The 18,117-nt window shown below is 35.5% G+C and overlaps 4 protein-coding genes across 4 annotated transcripts; all 4 read left to right on the top strand.

Annotated features, from left to right (window-relative positions):
• The first annotated feature begins 201 nt into the window (after window positions 1–201).
• On the top strand, window positions 202–2,839 carry LOC102593138 (3-hydroxybutyryl-CoA dehydrogenase). Its single transcript, XM_006348199.2, has 4 exons — window positions 202–465; window positions 787–1,008; window positions 1,757–1,869; window positions 2,310–2,839. Exons 1-4 carry the CDS (start codon window positions 280–282, stop codon window positions 2,677–2,679), a joined length of 891 nt encoding a protein of 296 aa, XP_006348261.1. The 5' UTR covers window positions 202–279; the 3' UTR covers window positions 2,680–2,839.
• A 487-nt stretch (window positions 2,840–3,326) lies between these two features.
• Window positions 3,327–5,845, top strand: LOC102579533 (leucine-rich repeat extensin-like protein 5). The gene is made up of 3 exons (XM_006348329.1): window positions 3,327–3,498; window positions 3,613–4,650; window positions 4,854–5,845. The coding sequence occupies exons 1-3, from the start codon at window positions 3,327–3,329 to the stop codon at window positions 5,843–5,845; spliced, it is 2,202 nt and encodes a 733-aa protein (XP_006348391.1).
• Window positions 5,846–8,751: 2,906 nt separating this feature from the next.
• On the top strand, window positions 8,752–9,135 carry LOC107060803 (protein RALF-like 22). The gene has a single exon (XM_015309116.1). The coding sequence runs from the start codon at window positions 8,752–8,754 to the stop codon at window positions 9,133–9,135; it is 384 nt and encodes a 127-aa protein (XP_015164602.1).
• A 2,429-nt stretch (window positions 9,136–11,564) lies between these two features.
• LOC102592458 (probable bifunctional methylthioribulose-1-phosphate dehydratase/enolase-phosphatase E1 1) lies at window positions 11,565–17,548 on the top strand. Its single transcript, XM_006348198.2, has 12 exons — window positions 11,565–11,859; window positions 11,948–12,084; window positions 12,788–12,883; window positions 13,546–13,665; window positions 13,951–14,040; window positions 14,290–14,430; window positions 14,560–14,715; window positions 15,851–16,000; window positions 16,116–16,217; window positions 16,471–16,580; window positions 16,664–16,782; window positions 17,198–17,548. The coding sequence occupies exons 1-12, from the start codon at window positions 11,625–11,627 to the stop codon at window positions 17,287–17,289; spliced, it is 1,548 nt and encodes a 515-aa protein (XP_006348260.1). The 5' UTR covers window positions 11,565–11,624; the 3' UTR covers window positions 17,290–17,548.
• The last annotated feature ends 569 nt before the right edge of the window (window positions 17,549–18,117 follow it).

The following is an 18,117-nucleotide window of genomic DNA, read 5'->3' as shown; positions in this document are numbered from 1 at the left end:
TATCATTACTATAAATCATAAAATAGAAGGAAATCAAATTTTAACAATCCTTAATTTATTCCTAATATAATAATAGAAAATCTTATTTATCCAAAAATATATATATATTTGGTGTGCACCCAAGATAGGATAATTTTTTTAAAATTATTTTTGTCTTTTTAATATTTTTCATTATGTAAGAAAAAGACTCTACTTGTACTCTTGCAGTAACATATTTAAAACAAAATTATTTTTAACTTAGGTAGCTTTTTGGTGATCATCTGAATAATTTTTTTAGGCATGGCCGATATAGCAAGGATCGGAGTTGTTGGCGCCGGCCAAATGGGTGCCGGAATTGCTCAACTCGCCGCCGTCAACGGCGTCGACGTTTGGCTTTACGATTTGGATTCTGAAGCCCTTACTAAAGCCCAAAAATCTATTTCCAATAATATTCAACGCCTCCTCACCAAAGGACAAATCTCTCAGGTATTATTACTCCTTCCATTTGAGTTGAAAGCTTTTGTAAATTGCTTGCTTTGAATTTTACGTTTTTAATAAGATTTTGCTTGCTTTGAATTTTACGTTTTGGAGTTCCGGAATATAAGGTCAGAATTGACTCCTCAAATTTTATGATATCACAAATTTTGGGAATGTTGAAAAATTCTTGTGAAAATAGCTCATTTGATTCCCAAAAGTTGTACTACTTACTCTATGGAAGTGTTGTTTAGGGTTAATTTGGGAGTGATTATAAGAAATGTGAACAGTGATGAGTTCTTTCTTGTGTTTGATGATCTATGATAAAAACAGGCAACGAGTGTGGATGCTGTGAAGCGTCTTTGTTGTTCATCGCGCTTGGAAGATTTACATTCAGTTGATATTGTTGTTGAGGCTATTCTGGAATCTGAACAAGTGAAGAAAACTTTATTTGCTAACTTGGATAAGATTGTAAAGAGCTCTGCTATTTTGGCTTCTAATACAAGCTCTATTTCCATTACTCGTCTAGCATCTGCAACGAGCCGACCTTCCCAGGTTTGCTTCACTTGGCTGTTGATAAATTATAGACTGAATGATGGCATATGAAACTTATTGAAAATAGAACAACTTTATTGATATGCAAATATGTGTGCTAAAGTTCAGTAAAGTGCCAAGATTCAAACAATTGCACTAGTCTTGCTTTATCTATATCTTGTTGTCTTTCCTTTTAGACTTTCGGAATCTCAATATCTAGGCACTCTTGCCCGAACTGGTAGGATTTCTTGTGGTTGTATTATGGTTGCTTTAGTGTGTATGTCCCATCTTTACTAGTCATCATCTGTAAAAACATATAGAATATTGGTAAGGTGAGGGAATTATCGTTCATCAGGTCAATGAAATGGGTGGTAAGGTTGAAGGTGTAAGGCTCCTCACTGCTAACCAGAAGACAAGGGACTAACAAAACTTTTTAGTGGCTGCTAAAAAGAAATATTGGAATGTCGGTTGATGTGAATAAGGGTAAAGAAATATGTTTGAGGAGCAGCGGTCACAATAATGGATAGGGAACAGTATTTCTCAAGTGATGGTTTGAAGAAGAAAAAGGTTTTAGTTCAAGTTAGATATAGAACAGAATCAGGCACTTGTAGTCATTTGCCTTTCCCAATGTGCTCTGTCTATCTATCTCTGTGCCTCTTTTATGTAAATTCTAGTTACATGAATCCATCAACTGCTTCAAGTCTCTATTCACTGCTCATATATCTCTTCTCTTTTTGTGTGTGTGTGTGTGTTATGTTTTCATGGACAGGTGATTGGCATGCACTTCATGAATCCTCCACCGATTATGAAGCTGGTTGAAATTATCCGTGGTGCAGATACATCAGAAGACACATATTGTGCCACTAAATGCCTGGCAGAGAGGTGACTGATAGGAAAACCCTGCAACTAGGATTTAAATAGATATGCATGTCTCCTCAACAGTTAGAAATTTTCTGTCATGAATGCTTACGCTTTCAGATACGACAGTCATATATAATCTACATGCCTTGTGGGTATAATATTTCCCAACGTTTCACTGCCCCCAAAAACAATCTCTCATTCTGTAGCTGCAAAGCTTCACCTTTACAGAAATGATTAAAACTCTCTCCTAAATCGTTTGGCCCAAATGTATCTTAAAAGAACTGTTTTCTTCATGAAGGCTGTTGTGCTTGGGCCAAATGTGTCCCTGTTTAGTGGTTGATAGATGTAGCCGAAAAAAGGAGAAAGTGGTCTTTGTTATGTCCCTATCTCCAGATTTGAGATTGTTTGACATCTATAGTATCTCTACATAAACTACTTTCTGATTTATCTATTATTTGCAGGTTTGGTAAGACAGTTATCTGCTCTCAGGATTACTCTGGCTTCATAGTAAACCGAATTTTGATGCCTATGATAAACGAAGCCTTTCATACACTGTACACTGGTGTTGCAACAAAAGAAGATATCGATACAGGAATGAAACTAGGAACCAACCATCCTATGGGTCCTCTGGAACTTGCAGATTTTATCGGACTGGATGTTTGTTTGTCAATCATGAAAGTTCTTCAAGCTGGTCTAGGGGATGATAAATATGCCCCATGCCCTCTCCTTGTGCAGTATGTTGATGCTGGTAGGCTTGGTAAAAAACGAGGCGTTGGAGTATATGACTACCGTGATGCTGCTGCGAAAACAGGAGGATCGCCTCGACTCTGAACTCCTTGCCCTTGGAATTTATGAAACAAATTACAACTTGTTGAAACACTCTCCTTACAATTCAATAAAAGAGAAAAAAAAATGACAGTGTAATTTGTTCTCATCTTATTGCATACCTTCTGTTGTGGCAAGTCTAGACTTGTTGCCAATTCCTCCCTCATTTTTGTATTACATCCTGCAACTAATAATGATCCAAGTTGGTGCCAACGACAACAAACCCAATGTAATCCCACAAGTTGGATCTAGAGAGGGTGGTGTGTACGTGAAACTGTTCCTTAAGTTGGGGCCATTGTATTAAAAATCAATTTGGCCATAGTAATATTAAAGTAAAAGCTAACAATCAACCTTAATTAAATTAAATTCCCTAATACCATTAGTACGTTACCTTTATCCATGTGCTTTATATCAAACACATACAGTCAATTTCATATAGACTATATATAACAACATATTCGCCCTGAAACCTTCATTTCAGTTTCATTTTCCTCTCACTTCTTCACTAATTTCAGTTTCTTGTCCATTTCATTTGTCCCCCTTCTTTATTTCTATGTGTTTTTGTGACATTTTCTGTATCTATACAGTTATTAAAATATCATAGTAAGAAAATCTCTTGCACATTTTGAAACTGAAGAAAACTTAAACTTTCCATGGCTCTACATAGACATGTTCCAATATTAGTCCTACTGCTGATTTTTTGGTCTAGCTCTTTGAATGCTTATCAATTCGAACTTGGTGGCGTAGATGATTGGATTGCTAACCCTCTTGAATCGTTCGATCACTGGTCTCAACTAATGAGAATTCAAGTTAATGACACTCTTTGTAAGTATCATCATCCTATGTTAATCTGTTTAATTTGTTTATATGACAAGATTTCATGAATTGATCTTTGTAATTGTTCGTTTTTTTTTCTTCGTGTTTGTATGTGTGACACAGTGTTTAAGAATAAGAAAGGATCAGATCTGGTGTTGGAGGTAAATAAAGATGATTATGACAAGTGCAATATAGAACATCCGATCAAGAAAATGGAAGATGAAAACTCTGTTTTTGAATTTGATCGTTCAGGTAGTTTTTATTTTGTTAGTGGTAATAAGGATAAGTGTAAAGAAGGACAAAAGTTTGTTATTGTTGTTGCTGGTATGATGCTGCCTCCTTCAACTCCGGTACCATCACTTGCTCCTGTTGGTTCTCACTTATCTCCGAAGGCACATGCACCAGAAAAGGCTCCAATTGGGGTGTCACCTGGCCCTGTACCGGTGCATGTTCCTCGGGGTACTAGTTCAGACTCACCTCAAATAAGTCATTCACCAGGGGTGGCTCCAACGTTGGCCTCGCCTGGTTCTACTAGTTCTCACTTATCTCCAGTATCTAGTGCACCCGAAGAGGATCCAATATTCGGGTTGTCACCTGCCCCTACAGATTCTCACTCATCTAGTACGGGCCATGCACCTGGAAAGGCACCAACACCGGTGCATGTGCCTCGAGGTATTATTTCCGATCCACCTCAAACAACACATGCACCAGGGATGGCTCCAACACTAGAGTCGTCCCATGGGGTTCCAAGAGCTAGTACACATCACTCTCCCATAAAGGCTCCAACACCGTCATCATCCCATGTGCCTTCCGGTTCCCATTTAGCTCCAACGGCTCTGTCACCAACATTAGCTAATGTGCCTTCGAGTAGTGGTTCACACCTATCTCCTGAAACTCATGCACCAGGAAACGCTCCAAGTGGTGCGTCGCTTGCCCCTACTGGGTCCCACTTATCTCCAACAACACATGCACCCGAAAAGGCTCAAACACCTGCATTATCACATGTGTCTCCAAGTCCAAGTTCACACCTATCTCCAGCAGCTCATGCACCAGCAAAGACTCCAACCGGGGCATCACCTGTTCCTGCTGGTTCTCACCAATCTCCAATAGTTCATGCTCCTGGTAAGGCACCAACACCGACATCATCAAATGTGGATCGAGGTATTGGTTCCCACTCACCTTCCGTTAGCTAGATCGTTTATAGACTTCTTTCAATTCTATAAATTTAGGCCTTTTATGAGAAATGACTAAATGTCAATTTACAATATATTAAGGCTTTGTTCGATCCTGAAATAAATTCGCTTATATTTCCCCAAATAGCACTCACATGAACATTACTTATATCAACTCTGTTCTTTTGACAGCTCGTGCACCTGGAAAAGCTCCAACTGGGGTGTCACTTGTGCCCGCTGGTTCCCACTCATCTCCAACTGCTCAAGCACCTGTCGAGGCGCCAACTCCAGTGTCGTATGTGCCTCGAGGTACTGGTTTAACTCCTATGGCACATGCACCTGGAAAAGCTCCATCCGGGTCATCACATGCACCTGATGGTTCTCACTCATCTCCAAAAGCTCATGCACCTGTAAAAGCACCAACACCGATATCCAATGTTCCTCGAGGTACTAATTCACACCCACCTTCTACGGCTCATGCACCAGGAAAAGCTCCATCTGAGTCATCACATGCACCCGTAAAGGCTCCAACACCAGTATCATCAAATGTTCCTCGGGGTACTAGTTCACACCCACCTTCTACGGCTCATGCACCCAGTAAAGCTCCATCTCAATCATCTCCAAAAGCTCATGCACCCGTAAAGGCTCCAACACCAAAATCATCAAATGTCCCTCGGGGTACTATTTCAAACCCACCTTTTTTTACCCGTGCACCTTCTGGTTCTCACTCAACCCCAAAAGCCCATGCACCCATAAAAGCGGGGCCAACACCTGCACCCTCACATGTTCCTTCCAGTCCTCGCTCACACCTAAACCCGATTGCTAATGCACCCAAAACCGCACCAACGCCAACAACTTCGAAAATATCTCCAAATCCTAGCTCACGCCTATCTCCAACGGCTCATGATGCACCCTCACCTACCGTTTCACCGACAACAGCGAAATCATCCAACGAATCTTCTCCAATTTCATCTTCTCCGTCATCAAGTACGCCGCGATCGGGAACGAATTCTCCACCGGAAAGTATTGCTCCGGCCACCGCCGGCGACAATATTCCGGCGGACATTGATTCACCAGCTAGTTCACCACTCAGTTCTGAATCAGTAGCAGAGAAAGCATCAATTACTCCTTCTATATCAACAGTGTCACTCTTTTTTACTCTAATTTTGGGATTAATAATTTAACATAGAAATTAATTATAGTTATACTTAATTTGGTTTTCTTCTTTCTTTTTGTGTTAGTTAATTTTGATTACTTGAATTACAGTTGTATTGGGGTGTTTAGTTGTTATCTTTTGTTTAATTTTGTGTGTTACATGAACTTTTAATATATGAAAGTATACTCTAATTTTCCTCTGATTTACTCTTTCCCTTTTAACATATTAACCTAATCTTTCTTTTCATATTAGTCTGTGTTTTTAGCTTGGACATATTTTTGTAAGAAAAGATTATTCCCATAATTTATTGGCTTTACCCGGAGAGATGTTGTTTGTGAAGCACCCTTTAATTTATTGGCTTACCTTTAATTAAATAGCTAGGTATTCAATATAGTCACACTTGTTATGGAGTAAATTGTTCAAATGTTCACTTAACTATTGAAAATTATATAAAATTAATTTTTTTGAAAAAAAAAAAGTCATCACTTTTTTATCCCCATATCACACTAAAAGTTTTTATTCCCTCGTTTCAAAATAAGTGTTAACTTAACAAAAATGATGTTTAATTTATGAAGAAATGTTTATATACAATGTATAGTTATATCACATCGAAAGTTACTTGATTGGATTTATTCGACTAACTTGTTATTATTGAACTACGGTGGTAGTGTAAAAATATTGATATAGCTTATGATATTTAAGAAATTAACGCAAAAAACTTGAAACATATTACTTGGAGTATTTCGTACTTAGATTTGTCAAAAAGACATAAACAAGGCTTAATTAGTGAATTACCATGATCGAGAAACTAAAAAGGTGTGCAAAGTTGTAAATCCCTAAATATTGATCGTGATTAATTACCTTTAAAACTACGTTCAATTAAAGGAGGGAACATTAGCAAATCCCAAAACATTGATTGAGAGCAATGCTCCAAAGCTACGTTCAATGATTTAGTAGCTTCGTTCATTTTAGTCGGCTCGACTTGACATTTTTATTAAGAAACTAATTTTTCGTAGTTATGTTTGCTTTTACTTATTCAGTATACTAAAAATACTTTATTTTTATTTGTCACTCTTAGTATATCAAGAAAATCATATTCTTATGCGTCTAACGATATATAACTTGTGGGTTCTAAACTAAACGTTTATCGTGCTCAACATAAGTTACGTAAGAATCAAGATATGCCTCTTATGGCATAATTTGTGGGTTCTGAAATTAAGCTCTTATCTCTCGTTCAACATAAGTGATGTAGGAAATATGTTATGACATTTAAGTCATTGTTATATTATGATTATCACAGAATTAAAAATAATTAAATTTTAAGAGCAAAATTTAATCATCCCAAATAAGGATATTTGTGCAAAATCATAATACATAAATATGTCATTTAACTTCACTTTAGCTAACATCTATGCCATTCAACTTTGAGTATACATAAGTAGACACTAAATCTAGTATAATATTGAACAAGTAGATACATACATTCTACGTGACAATATACATAGGACGTCATGTACACGTAGAACATAAATTGTAATGTAAGATGCTACGCAGGACATTTATGTCTATTTATTTAATTTTATACAAATTTAAGTGTCTATTAGTACAAACCCAAAATTCGAAGACATAAATAATAATTAAGGCAAAGTTTAAAAAAAACACGTTTATGTATTATTCCGTGTGCGCTTTCCTTCTTCGTGTGTGGGTCAAGTATAATGGGCTAACCTAAGTATGATCTAATATGGCCCAATAAATATCATGCCATCCTCTTCTTCTTATTTTTTTCATTTGGACTAGTTGCGACTTCTGAGGTAAAAAAATAAAAATCTAAGATTTATTTTCACATTTTTTTAGTTCTTTTTTCTCCTATTCAAATTATTATAAATCATTAGTATATTGAACCAATTCTTATTAATTGTTCTTGTCGGACAAGTATGGGGGATAATAGGCTTTGGCATGGTTTTCCTAATTTCACAGTCTGACAAACAAGTAAAAAAGGAAATATTAGTTAGTTACATTCCAAATTTACATCCATAATTCCACATGCAAAAAATAATACAACATTGGATGTCAACCAAGAAAAAGGAAAAATGAAAAATGAAAAAGAGAAACAAGAACAATATATTCAGTGTAATTTTATAAATATGGTGTGAGAAAAACAAGGTGTACGTAGATCTTACTTTTATGACTCGTGAGATAGAAATGTTATATCCGATAATTCCTTGACTCAAAAAATAATAATTTAAAAAGACAGACTTGACAAATACACTAGTAAATGCTACGGTGCTCCATCACTACTTCCTCCGACCCATGATGAACATTATTTGTCCCATATTACCTGATCACTTATTAAATCAGGATAGAATTAATTAATTTTTCTCATTTTACTCCTACAATTAATATGACCTTTGGAAATTTATTTCTTTTTTCAAGAGGCTAATTAATATGAAAAAAAGGCAAAATAGTAAAATTGATCAAACTATTAATGATTTCTTAACTATCGTGTAAAATAGAAATTGTCCATCTAATATGAGACGGAAGGAGTAATAATTAAAATAAATTATCATTGCACAAAAATGCAATAATCAAACAAATTGCATATTGAGAAACCATGATGCATATATGCACCATAACTTCTTATTATGTACGTAAATACGTGAATTACTCTTTGTCACAAAAAATTCAAATGCCACAAACCACAAGTTTTTAACCTAAAAAATCTCCACCACAAACCATTCCTCGTGTCTCCACAATAAGGTTTACCTTATTTCTTCTTCATTTCACTTTCACATTTCACCCATCCTTTTATCCTCCTTTTCCCCTCATGTTTTCATTCTAAAGGAAGGGCAAAAACAACAAAAAAAAAATCTCACAAAAATATAAAATTAAACAAACAAACAACAAGAGTCGCATTACTCACATCAATTCCTCAAGATGGCCACTCGACCAATCTTTGTTTTCATGCTCCTTGCCACCCTGGCATTCGCCATGGTTGCAGAGTCCTCGTTGTCCTCCTCCTCCTACTTCAACGACCCTGTAGTCAATACACTCGGCCACAGTTCTGGTGGTGGCCTTGATGAATTGATGACTGCAGGTCGTATCGGGGACACATTGTTTGATGATGAAGAAATGATGATGCCGACAGAGTCAGCCCGTAGGGCCCTCAATAGTCGGGACCACATCAGTTACAGGGCGATGTCGAAGAACGCCATCCCCTGTGACCGACGTGGCGCATCTTACTACCAGTGCACCCGCATGCAGAAGATTCGGCCTTATAGACGCGGCTGCAGCAAAATCACCAGATGCCAACGTCGTTAAAAATGTTACGTTTTATTCCAGTTGCGTGGTACATTATGAATGTACCATGCAACCATGGAATAAAAATGATGTTTTGCGATCATCGCAAAAATATAAAATAATATAAACTAATTAATACTCGGTGAACATTTCGTCTTTTATTGCGACAATATATATATATATATATATATATACACACACACTAACATAAACATGGAATGGATATAAATTTGCTCATAAGAATCTTTTGTTTGTCCATTCTATATATTATTTTAACTTCCTTTCATGATGTTTACATTGTGTACTTTTGTGCCATCATTTGAAGATGATTCATTGATGGTGAAGAATTTGTAAATTGGTGAAATAATATATTTACAGATTCTCCGTATATTTCTTCTTCATTTTTTAATTTGATACGTAATATTCATATGTTTTAATTTGTTAATCGTACTTTCTTTTTTTAATATGTTTGAAAAAGAATGTCTTTTTTCTTTTTTGGCAATTGTTTAATTCTATCTTTTCATATAACATTTCTTTGAATGTCATTTTGATACATTCTAAATATCTTAAGTTTAAGATCATAAGATCAAAAAATTTCTTTCACTTTGATACGCAAAATGGATGACCCTTCCCCATCTTCTAATTCCGCCCTTGCAGGGCAAATTTATATCCTAAAAATAGGGTACATGAATCCACAACACCAATATGATATATAACAAAATGGTGCAAATGTTGCCCTCTCGCTCCGTGACAATATCACAGTGGCAGACTCAAAATTTTTACTAAGTAGGTTCAAGATATAAAAAATAAATATAGATTTTTAAATATTCGATAATGAATTGAGGCTTAAATGTTGATAACCATATTAAAATTCAGGTTTGTTGGAAAAATTTGAACCCCTTTACTGCTAGTTTAGTGTTGTACTTGTATAAATGGAGTCAAAATTTAATATATACATATATAACTTCAAAAATTCATTGAATATATATATATATATATAGTGTTATTTTCAATGAAATGGATTTACATAAATCGAGTTAATCCTATGTAGGTCCGCCCTGATGTAACAAGTCTTGTGCCACATGACCCACGCCGTGAAAAACGTTTGTAGGAAGCGCACGCAATTTGGATGAGCTGATGCATTTAGGCCCATAAATAATGTGCCTTTTATTTAAGTAGATCCCTTTTATATATACTCACCTAACCTAGTAACTACCTTATTATTATTTTTTGTTTTGTTTTGTGTTTTTCATTTTCTATGTGATATTTGTAAGAAAGTTTAACTAATTTTATGCATATCGCTTAGGACGCCGCTTAAGAAAAAAACAAATTCATCGACTGCACCATGAAAATTCAATAACCACCTATCATTATTGTATTCCAATTTTTTGTAATTTTATTAGAGAATCAATCTCTGATCTCCATCAAATTGAACCCTAACCACTCTAATTACAATAGTTACTACTTTATATGATACTACAATTATTTTCTAAATCAATCTAATAATTCCACACGTGAAACATAGATCATCATGTCAATTCCTTTTTTCTAGTATTATTTGTGAAATCAATAAGAAAAAAAAATACTTCTCAGTTCCAAGTTATTGAATTTAGGGGTTATAGATGGTCAGGAGCTAATTTATTCATTATTAAATCTTCCATAAATAATAATAATAATATTATGTTTACTTATTTAATACTAACATTTTTTTGTTATGTATAAAATATTCAAGATACTTTAATAATATGATATTTGATTTACAATTTAAAACTCGAATAACTAAACAATCTATATGTTGTTTAATACAAAAAGAAGATTGAATAATTAATATTTAAATAACTAAATCTTACCTGATTAATGCATATATCAAATAATAATAGTTATTTTAACTCCAATCAACTACCCAATTATTACCCATAATCCCAAATTTAATGAGATATTCCAACTTATCCCATATTGAACTAAACTAGTATGATATATATGTACATCTTCAATAATTTAAGACTCGTTCGGGCATAAGAATTTTTCATTCTTTTCTTCACTTTATTTGGTAATGAGCATTTGATCACGAAAATTCCAACTGCAACTTAAAGCTATATTTGAAACTTGAAAAACACCCAAAACCTTATTTTCACTTCTTTCAAATTCATCCTATATTTTTTATTCTTATAAAATTAAATCCTATTTAAAATATATTTCATGTTTAAATCAAATTTCATGTTTTTTAAAGGAAAAGTACATTTAAACAACTAAACATTATTTTCAAAAGTTATACTCAAATATAACTTTGATCTTCAACTCTAACTTCATAAAATGAAAAATATTTTTAATAATATAATTAGGTATGCGATTATTTATTTTAAGATAATACTCTTTCTAAAATAAATTTAATTAAGTGGAGTATTTTGACTATTGAAAATTCGAATAATTTTTTGTTTTCATGGCCAAACGAACTAATCTCAAAATCCCGAAAAAGAATCTATTCCCTCTCTCTTCATAATAAAGCAAATATGGCTGCGGCATCAGCAACCCAATTGACTGTAAACGGAGCTCTGAAAATGGCGACTACCAGTCAAGCATATTTGGAAGGTGACAAGGTCAAAGAGACCAAGTCCTTAATCGCTGAGCTCTGCCGTCATTTCTACAATCAGGGATGGGTTTCCGGCACCGGCGGCAGCATCACCATTAAAGTACATGATGAATCCGTTCCTAAATCCGAACAACTTATCCTTATGTCTCCTTCTGGTGAGAAGAACCCATTTACGATCCTACCCAACTTTTTAATTTTTGGGTTTTGTTTGTTTGAGTTTTTTGTTGATGGGTTTTTTGTTAGGGGTGCAAAAGGAAAGGATGGTGGACGAGGATATGTATATTATGGCATCAGATGGGTCTATTTTATCTGCGCCGGTGGCTAAACCTACCCCTCATAAACCTCCTAAGTGTTCTGATTGTGCTCCTCTTTTTATGAAGGTATAAAGTTTCTATGATCTTTGATGAAATACTAGTTGTTGTAGTTTTGTAAATTTAAGTTTTACCTATTGAAAAGTTGTGGAACTAAGGTATAGTGGAAGTTGAATTGCTGTTTTTGGTTAAAATTCAGAAGATAATTGAAGTTGGCGTTTATTCTCAGCTGTCTAAAGTTCATAGTTGAACAGGAAACCATGTTATTTTTATCAGGGAATAATTGTTTTGCAGTCATGTGTATTTTGAAATATCGGAAACAGCCTTACTACCTTCCAACGTAGGGGTATGGTTGACTACTCTCCACATACCCCACTTGTGGGATTAGATTACACTGGGATGTTGTTGTTGTATTGTAGATTGTTCTTTCTCAGTGAAATCGTTATGTTATCTGTAGTCCTTTCTTTGTTTTTGTCTAGCTCAACAAACTTAGCATATTTCATTTCTCGCGGGTTCACCTCGGTATCATGTTATTATTTCTCTGTTGCCATCTTTTGAATTTGTTTTGTCTCTCTAAATAATCTAGTAACAGCCAGGACCCAGGATTTTTAGTGTTGTAGCCTGCAGTTACTAAGATATAGCATGACTTCTTTGGAATGGAGAGTGTGATCTCATATTAGTTGATCTATTAATAAATGAATTCTCTTTTTCTTTTTGATTGACTATTCTACTCCGCAGATTGTAAGTTTCTTCCTTCTTCTTTTTTCCTCAGGCATATCAGATGCGTAATGCTGGTGCTGTTATCCACAGTCATGGAATGGAATCCTGCCTTGTAACGATGCTCAATCCACTAGCAAAAGAATTTCGGGTAAACACGCTACAAACTTTTGTGAAGTTAACACCATCTTGATGTGATTCCGATAATATCTTTTTGAGTCATCAAGAAAAAAGAGACTCGGCAATGCTGAGCTCCAAACATTCAATTTAGTGTGTATTATGCTGACTACTGATATCTTGGCTTTTTATTTGAGAGTATGGATTTTCTTTCAACTAGAGACTTAGTTGCGTGGACTCTTCACTTTTGATGCCGCACCCGTGTCGGATTCTCCAAAAATACACTACTTTTGGCGAATCGGACACGCACCGGTTGACATTTTTGAAGAGTCCGAGCAACATAGACTAGAGATACTTTGCTTTTCCTTACATTATAAGAAGTGTAATCCTAATGCATCTTCCCTTTGCCTGCCACTGTATAGGTGAGACTTTCTTTATATATTTATTTATGTAGTTACTTCATGTAGCCGACACAACTAGTTTGGAATTGAGGCATAATTGATTGATCCCTTGATATAATTTTCATTTGAACTTTCTTTTTACCAATGTATAGAGTTGCTATTGTCTCTATATCCTCCACGTAAGTCCCCTAGCTCAATTGATAATATTTTAAAGATTTAATTCCTCATTGTAAATTACTGAACTCTGTTGTTATTTTTCATCTTATTCACTATTCTTTGTTGCTTTGATTGACAGATCACTCATATGGAAATGATAAAAGGAATTCAAGGGCATGGTTACTATGACGAACTTGTGGTTCCTATCATAGAGAACACTGCATATGAGAGAGAACTCACAGAATCTCTTGCTGAAGCTGTATGTGTCTCCCTCTTCTAAAAGTCACACCCTTCCATTGTGCATCTGCGCTTGTTTAGTTTTTTAGTGCTGCTTTAACTTAGTTTTTAGATGCTTTTACTGGAACTTCTATAAGTACATCAACTCCATTCCTGTTTTTGTTTGACTATGATCACCAAACATTGTGCTAACAGTTTCCACTTGCAAATTCAATGTCTTGTGGCTATGATCACCAAAACCTGATGATTCTATCCTTTGAGTGACACATCTCTATGAAAGTATTGAACTTTTTTCCATGTTGAACAGATCAAAGCTTACCCAAAAACAACAGCTGTGTTGGTCCGCAACCATGGTATATATGTATGGGGAGATTCTTGGATCAGCGCTAAAACACAGGTTTGTGTCATGAATTATATCAGGAGGGGAGGGGAGGGTTTGATATGGTTAGGTAGCAGATTTTAGAACTAATAAGATTAACTTAACTTGTGTTAGTAAGTTAAGGATGACCTCTGAAGGAGTTTCTATGTACATCTTGTAGTCTACTTAAGAATGTACATATGGAAACAGTCTTCAGATCAATTAGTTTAATGTATCTGAGATGTATGTTTCATTTGGCACTCTTCTAACTGACATACTATCTTCCAGTCTGAGTGCTACCACTACCTCTTTGATGCTGCAATTAAACTTCATCAATTAGGAATTGACTGGACAACACCAGCTCATGGTCCCATTCAGAATGCAAAAATATCTGCACTTGCTCCAAATGACAGCATAAAGCCATCAAGGGTAAGCACCTCAACAGTTTAGACTATTCTCTTACTTTCTTGAAATCTAAAGATTTACGTTTATGTGCCGTAGGTGTTTCCATTGAGTTCTTATTGTTGTCTGCATTGTGATATTTATACTTTCTTGCAGCGGTGCATCGTTTTGGATATCGAAGGAACCACTACCCCAATATCATTTGTTACTGATGTTCTATTCCCTTATGCACGTAATAATGTTGGGAGACATTTGGATGCAACATATGATTCAGCAGAAACTAAACAGGATATTAAGTTATTACGCGCTCAAGTAAGTAAACTTACAGAGAAAATAGCTTTGTGAAAAAGGTTTTCAAAAGAGTTGAGCATTTTTCTTGGAAAAATTTGTGGTGAGATGTTATTATGTCGTAATGGTATGTCTGTTTTGGAGAACATTAGGAAGGTTTAACAGAATTTTTGGGTGTAACTGTAACAAACCTGAAAAGCTTATGAGAAATCCAAATCTGGATTGCTAAGGTTGTGCGAGGCTAGGAATGACATCCAACCTCCTTGGAGCTGCTGAATAAGTTCTGCCAAATGGCCCACAGAAGTGTTATCCACAATTTAGTCATTTGTCTTGTTTTCCTTGGCGTGTTAATGGATGGATTAGAAGTGTCCACATTTGGCATTTAATGCATCGTAATTCATATGAGTTAAAGAAAAAAAACTATCACTACATTTCTTCTTGGTAATGCCGTGATGCTGATTTTTTATAGGAATATTTTCTGTTTCAATTACCAAATTTGCCTACTTTTATATGTAAAACTTTTCCTATTGGATCAGTTGCTCATGTGGTCTCATGAATTTCATGTTAGATAACATTAAACACTCGTTACAATTTACATCAGCACCACCTATTTGAATTTTCTGATAGCAAGATAAAAGTTCTTTTCATAAACACTAATTAGCATATTGTGTCTTTGACCTTTGCACGCAATCATACATACTTCTATTCAGAATTTGATTGCTGGAGCTATGTTTACTATGCTTTGTCTTTCTCTGAAACCAGTGTAAAGTGTCAAGTGATGCTTGAAAGGACATTAAGAAATGTCAAATATATCAGATAGGGGTCATCTTGTTTGTAGATTGCTGAGAAGAAAGGTGTGGGGGGAGGGGGGAGGAGAGTTTTGTAGGTGGGTGTCTGGCATGAGTTTGGAAAAGCGGAAGCTAATCCTGATCCAATTTGAGGGTGTTCATTACAGGGTCACAGTGCAGATGTGTGGTTTCTCATACATTGAGTCCATTAACACACAAGATGCTCTAGTTTCTTCTCCTTACTAGGTCATCATTCGGTGTTTTTCACATACAACTGTCTGCTTTCAAATTTAAAAAGTATAAAACAGTACAGATCCGTTGTGCTGGTTTTTTTATTTTTTAATCTTACCTCCTTTGTGATGTTCTTTCAGGTGCAACAAGACCTGGAAAATGGTGTTGCTGGTGCTGTGTGTATCCCAGCTGATGATGCTGGGAAAATGGAGGTAATTGCAGCTTTGGTCGCTAATGTTGAGGCAATGATTAAAGCTGACCGCAAGATTACTGCCTTGAAAGAGTTACAGGTGAGGACAGTGGTGGTGAAATTTCACCTAGGCCCCTCAAATAGATATAAATGTTATACAGTTTCATCTAATAGTTGCTTACAGTTCATTCTTTACTTCATATTCTAATACTCAGGGACATATTTGGCAAACTGGGTTCCAGAACAATGAGTTAGAGGGACTTGTTTTTGATGATGTACCTGCAGCTCTTGAGAAATGGACTGCTTTAGGCATCAAGGTTTCATCTGTCCCTTTTTTCCGTACACTGCATTCCTCATTTTAGTAAGCGAGAGTTCACTAGTTGTATCCAAATTTTGTTGCAAATGAAAACAATTATGATCATCGAAACAGTAGCTCTATTTCTTCTTGAAATACTCCAGCGTCCTGTGTGGTTTAAATGTTTTCTTTTTCTTCTTCATTATCAGAAAGAGGTAATGCTGAAGTCTATAAGCTCCATCTTCTAGTCAGATTAACTAGTTTTTTTCTCTCAGGTGTACATATACTCAAGCGGCAGCAGATTGGCACAGAGGCTTCTGTTTGGTCACACAAAACACGGAGACCTGAGAAAATTTCTCTATGGGTTTTTCGATACAACAGTGGGGTAAATTTCTACCTTTCAGTGGGTTTTCTTATTTTGGTCCTTTTTGTCATTTGAAGTAATTCATCTGTCTTCTCCTGTTGTAGCAACAAGAGAGAAACAAAAAGTTATGCAGAAATTACAGCGTCGTTGGGGGTAGATAATCCATCAGAGATTTTGTTTGTGACAGATGTCTATCAAGAAGTCACAGCTGCAAAGGCAGCAGGTAATGTCATGCTCATTTTGTATGAAAACAACTCTATATTTGATATTTGTTAGCTTTCTCACTCTTCAATTGAAACCAAATACTAGCTGAAAAAGTAGGTTGGTTTTAAGTGGAGAAAGAAAGAGGGATGTGTGCATTATCCACCGACTCCGAGTTCCAAACCATGTGCCAATGCCTTGGGGGATTTCTCAGTTATTAAAAAAAAAGTAGCTTGGCCAACAACTGTGTTGCCAATTTAGGATGTTAGAACTTCCATTTTGGTGTGATTCCTCCTCTCAATCCCAACAACTAGGAGCTCATCTAGACAAATTTGTGCGGCTGTAGCCTGTGTGATGTTTCTTATACTAAAAGCTATACTTCACCAAAAAGATGTGCATATGCTTCACTAACATTGTTGCCCTTTCTCCTCCTTCAGGTTTGGATGTGATAATCTCCATCAGACCTGGAAACGGACCTCTTCCAGATAATCACAGGTTCAGGACAGTCAAATCATTTTCGGAGATCTAAAGATGGAATGTGTTATTCTATAAACATCTTCCATGTATTGTGTAACATTAACATAATAAAAAGTAGGTTGGGAGTTGATCAATTGTCAAAAAGTAGAGCCAATTGAATCACAATATGCAGCTCTTATCTACTTTCTGCGTGTTCTGACTTATGATTAGTGTCAACTAGTCTTCTTGTTCTTCTTGTATTGAGATGGTAATAGTTTTATCTTGTGTGAACTATTGTTGGAGATTGATGTTTTCATAGTTCCATTTTCAAAGACTAGCTTGCATGATTTCTATTCATCCAATATATATCAGATCGAATGGAACTCGCGAAAAAGTAGTGAACACTTTGTTGAGGAACGGAACTTCTGCTCTTTCTCTACTAGTATATGGTCTCAATAGGTCCTATGTGTTTGGCATCTTAGTTCACTCTTAAGTATTCGTGTTGTATACATGTTTCAAGTAACTGGAATCGAGTGAGTGTAGAGGAAGGATTGATTTTCAATTTCTTCACCCCATTTACCTATTGTCAAAGCACTTTCTCGAAATTGTAATTTCTATCGAGACAGGAAGGAATGAATTAGAAAGCAAATGATCTTGTTTTTTTTCTTTTTTTAGTTTTTCACTTGGTGTCTGGTATTTACTGGAGTTTAATTATTTTGGATTCAGTCCACATAGGACTCCATTTGGGGGAATGGCTCGATCAAGGATTTTTCCATACTCGTTTGAGCCTGAAACCTCTGGTTAAGAAGCAATAACAACAAATGAGACCCTATCAATTAAAAAATATTTATTTTATTTTTATTGTTTAAAAGAAACAATTTGAATTGACTTTTTTAGAAAA

Source organism: Solanum tuberosum, unplaced genomic scaffold (genome assembly GCF_000226075.1).
Source record: "Solanum tuberosum cultivar DM 1-3 516 R44 unplaced genomic scaffold, SolTub_3.0 scf00096, whole genome shotgun sequence".
NCBI classification, from domain to species: Eukaryota; Viridiplantae; Streptophyta; class Magnoliopsida; order Solanales; family Solanaceae; genus Solanum; species Solanum tuberosum.
The sequence above is the reverse complement of the archived record's forward strand: the minus strand, read 5'-3'. Positions and strand labels throughout refer to the sequence as shown.

Coding starts and splice junctions, on each gene's coding strand:
- LOC102593138 (XM_006348199.2), top strand. CDS start 280: ATGGCCGATATAGCAAGGATCGGAGTTGTTGGCGCCGGCCAAATGGGT. Junction 1,009..1,756: donor CAACGAGCCGACCTTCCCAG/GTTTGCTTCACT, acceptor TTTCATGGACAG/GTGATTGGCATGCACTTCAT. Junction 1,870..2,309: donor ACTAAATGCCTGGCAGAGAG/GTGACTGATAGG, acceptor TATTATTTGCAG/GTTTGGTAAGACAGTTATCT.
- LOC102579533 (XM_006348329.1), top strand. CDS start 3,327: ATGGCTCTACATAGACATGTTCCAATATTAGTCCTACTGCTGATTTTT. Junction 3,499..3,612: donor TCAAGTTAATGACACTCTTT/GTAAGTATCATC, acceptor TGTGTGACACAG/TGTTTAAGAATAAGAAAGGA. Junction 4,651..4,853: donor ATCATCAAATGTGGATCGAG/GTATTGGTTCCC, acceptor TTCTTTTGACAG/CTCGTGCACCTGGAAAAGCT.
- LOC107060803 (XM_015309116.1), top strand. CDS start 8,752: ATGGCCACTCGACCAATCTTTGTTTTCATGCTCCTTGCCACCCTGGCA.
- LOC102592458 (XM_006348198.2), top strand. CDS start 11,625: ATGGCTGCGGCATCAGCAACCCAATTGACTGTAAACGGAGCTCTGAAA. Junction 11,860..11,947: donor TATCCTTATGTCTCCTTCTG/GTGAGAAGAACC, acceptor GTTTTTTGTTAG/GGGTGCAAAAGGAAAGGATG. Junction 14,716..15,850: donor TTAAGTTATTACGCGCTCAA/GTAAGTAAACTT, acceptor ATGTTCTTTCAG/GTGCAACAAGACCTGGAAAA.